Below are 3,550 nucleotides of genomic sequence, written 5' to 3' on the forward strand. Positions count from 1 at the left end.
GACATTTAGTTGCATTAAATATTTAGTTCTGTTGTGTTGCATTATACTGCTGTGAGATGAAATTAAATGCAAACTACAATTTGAATGTCTGCAAACATTGGCAAGAATCTGCAGCTAAATTTAGATATAAGATTTACAGTGTCTGTTGTTTCTTCCTTCCTTCCTTTCTTTCTTTTTTTTTAATTTTGTTTTTCATCTTTGATCGGTAAAGTATAAAAATGTTTAGGAATCTGACCCGCTTTTTTCCTTTCTTTTTCTTTTTTTTTTCTCCCCCCTCTCTGTTTTCAGGTTTGCAGAGCATGCCAGGGGACTATGCTTCTCAGGGTGGACCGATGGGAATGAGTATGGCACAGCCGAGTTACGCTCCTCCCCAGGTGACCCCACACCCTACTCAGTTAAGACATGGACCCCCAATGCATTCGTACTTGCCAAGCCACCCAGCCATGCTGATGCACGGAGGACCTCCTACCCACCCTGGCATGACTATGTCGGCACAGAGCCCCACAATGTTAAATTCGGTAGATCCCAATGTTGGCGGACAGGTGATGGACATCCATGCCCAATAGTATAAGGGAACTCAAGGAAAAAGGAAACACACGCAAAAAACTCTTTTAAGACTCTCTGAACTTTGACCAGATGTGACACTTAATATGAAACTCCAGACAGCTGTGATTATTTTTTACTTTTGTCATTTTTTTTTTTCATCAAGCAACAGAGGACCAATGGGACAAGAACACAAATGTGAAATGATGGGCTCATTGAGACAATTGTGTCCATGCAAAGATCCTCTGGAGAAAGACTCCGAGAGTTACAACTACTGTAGCATAAACATAGGGACTAAGTTAAACTTGTACATTTCTGTTGATCGCTCCGTTACATTGCCTCAAATAGTTTTAGAAGAGAAAAAAATATATATATCCTTGTTTTCCACACTATGTGTGTTGTTCCCAAAAGAATGACTGTCTTGGTTCATCAGTGAATTCACTATCCAGGAGAGACTGTGGTATATTTTAAACCTGTTGGGCCAATGAGGAAAGAACCACAGAACCACGCTGGGGAGCAGGATGGACACTTGGCTGATCCTCATCACTAACTCCAGCGGCTAGAATGTGTTTTCACACCCAGCCTTTGTTCCCCCATCAGCGTGTCCTTTAGTTTCAAACAGATCTTTATAGTTTGTGCTTCATAAGCCAATTCTTATTATGATTTTGGGGAACTGTTCTTCAAAGAGCTTGCCAATGAAGATTTAGAGATAGAGTGAAGGCTTCTTCAAGTTCCAAGCCTTGGCTCTGTGGACAAAACAATCTTAAGTTGGGCAGCTTTCCTCAACACACACACACACACACACACACACACACACACACACACACAAAGTCATTCATGGTCATTGCACCGTAAGTAGGATTCTATCAGGAACTCGAAGCTTGGGGGATAAAAAGGAGCAAGAGAGTACTGTAACAAACTTCGTACAGAGTTCGGTCTTTTAATTGTTTCATGTTAGATATTCTATGTGTTTACCTCAATTGAAAAAAAAAAAAAAAAGAATGTTTTTGCTAGTATCAGATCTGCTGTGGAATTGGTATTGTATGTCCATGGGATCCTCTTTTCTCAGCACGTGTTCCTCACTAGAAGAAAATGCTGTTACCTTTAAGCTTTGTCAAATTTACATTAAAATACTTGTATGAGGACTGTGACGTTATGTTAAAAAAAAAGGTGTTAAGTCACAAAATGCGGTAATAAATATTTCATTTTTGATTTTTTGTTAGGCTTTGGTGTTTCTTAATGGTTTGAAGGTCATAGGATGCCAGTGCACTGTGCACTGGTGAAAGTAGGTGATGGTTTCCCATCCCCCACTTTAAGGACTTTGAGCATATCTAAGATGTAACTTACCAACAATTTTAAAAGTCCTCATCTGTAGCTTTTCCTTATGTGTTTGGACTCTTAGGTTTCATCAGCAGAAAACTTCCAAAGGTATGAAATTGTGTGCATTATAACCAGCTTGAAAAGTCACCTTTAAAATGCCCAGTCTGTCTTATCATAGCTGCATGATGTTTTAAAAAGTAATTTCAGATTAAAGCTTTTGCCTATGCACCCACCACTAGAATAAAGGGTTTATTCCAAGTTAATTTCATATCATAAAAAAATGTGTGCTCAAACATGATTTATCTGTATTTCTTTCATCTTGCTCAAATACTTTCGAGTATGTAAATTAAGGTTTATATATAGATGTTTATAGATAAGTAAACACCTTCTATGGAATTGAAAATCCTAAGCTTAAAAGAGTGCTTAAGCATTAATATTTAATACAAAGGATCTTTTTACTGTAGATGCTTTCTCCATGTGCAGCAATGCGAGTATGACAATTTGGTGGATCAAGTTTTTTTTTTTTTTTTTCTTAAATAAAGGAACAGACAATATGACAGCATTTTCAGGATTTTGCACTTGGAAATCTAGAGTCACAGGCTTGTTGATATGGTATGGAGTCTGCTCAAGTGTGTTAAACGTAGAAGCTTAAGGTATCTGCCCCTATAAACACAAATAAACACACTGTTTAGACTTTCCTAACTCCTGGGTGTTGACTCCTCCATTTAAAAGGGACAATAAACAGGAAGTGGATGGATGGTCCAACTTGATAGGGGAAGGGTTCACTAATGAAACAAACTTACACTTGGAAACAACCCACAGTGGTGTCTTGGGCAAGCCCTTCCATGCTTTCTCTTTAGACAGCCTTAATGGAAGTTCTGCAGATGAATGAGCAAGGCTATAAATTGCTATTGTTTTCTTTTATATTGTTAAGTAAAATTTTTATAAGTGAATTTATCACTTTAATTAGTGCACTGCTCTTTAAACCTAGAAATAGCAGCTCTTGACACAAACACACTGATCTTGTAAAACACACACAGCTTCCCTCTCGTTTTTTTCCTGTTCCATTTTACATGGAATCTTTCTGTAAAATTTAAATATTTGCATATGTTTACTTTAAATGCTCTGATATAAACTCTGACAAGTTCCTCATTTAAAAACTAACTCTCACATCAGTTGAAAGGGAAAAAAAATACATATTGGCAGTTTTTCTTCCATTGCTTTCCATAAGGTAAATGCTGCATGGTTTCCTTGGTCATAAGCTCATGTTTATAAAAAGTGTTTTATGGGGTTATTACATTATTCCACGAAGGGTAGAGCCCAGAGCTGCTGAGCCTGAGCTTGAATTCACAAACTCATCTTAAGCTTAGTATCTTGGCTAATCTGTATGCTGTCATGCTAATCTTAACCTTAAATATTTGGAGATGAGAGATAATTGTGGTAATACCGATGCATTTTTCTTGCCCCACCCCCACTGCATTCTATGACAAGAGCGATGATGATTTTATCCAGTTTTTATAGTGCTTTTTATACCACCTCAGAAGGCGCTTGCTCCTATCTCGGGTTTACTATTTAGTATAAAGAGTTCCGATTTGGGTATATTTAAGAAAGACTCAGCTGTCAAACGCAAAGAAACTGGGAATGGTGTTTTGACAACCATATAGTGTTAAAGGAAATACTGTAGTCT

General features: G+C 37.6%; 1 protein-coding gene across 7 annotated transcripts in view; it reads left to right on the forward strand.

Annotated features, from left to right (window-relative positions):
* Window positions 1-1,755, forward strand: part of Meis2 (Meis homeobox 2) — a 204,561-nt gene extending 202,806 nt beyond the window's left edge. For 4 of the 7 annotated variants that reach the window (XM_055598816.1, XM_055598819.1, XM_055598825.1 and 1 more), the window contains one exon: window positions 289-1,755. In XM_055598816.1, coding sequence (XP_055454791.1) covers window positions 289-566 — 278 coding nt within the window. In that variant the 3' untranslated portion in view covers window positions 567-1,755. The remainder of the gene's footprint in view (window positions 1-288) is intronic. The other 3 variants (XM_055598830.1, XM_055598831.1, XM_055598835.1) reach the window with 1 other exon arrangement.
* The last annotated feature ends 1,795 nt before the right edge of the window (window positions 1,756-3,550 follow it).

This window comes from Psammomys obesus, unplaced genomic scaffold (assembly GCF_907164565.1).
Source record: "Psammomys obesus unplaced genomic scaffold, mPsaObe1.curated_primary_1811, whole genome shotgun sequence".
Classification (NCBI taxonomy): Eukaryota; Metazoa; Chordata; class Mammalia; order Rodentia; family Muridae; genus Psammomys; species Psammomys obesus.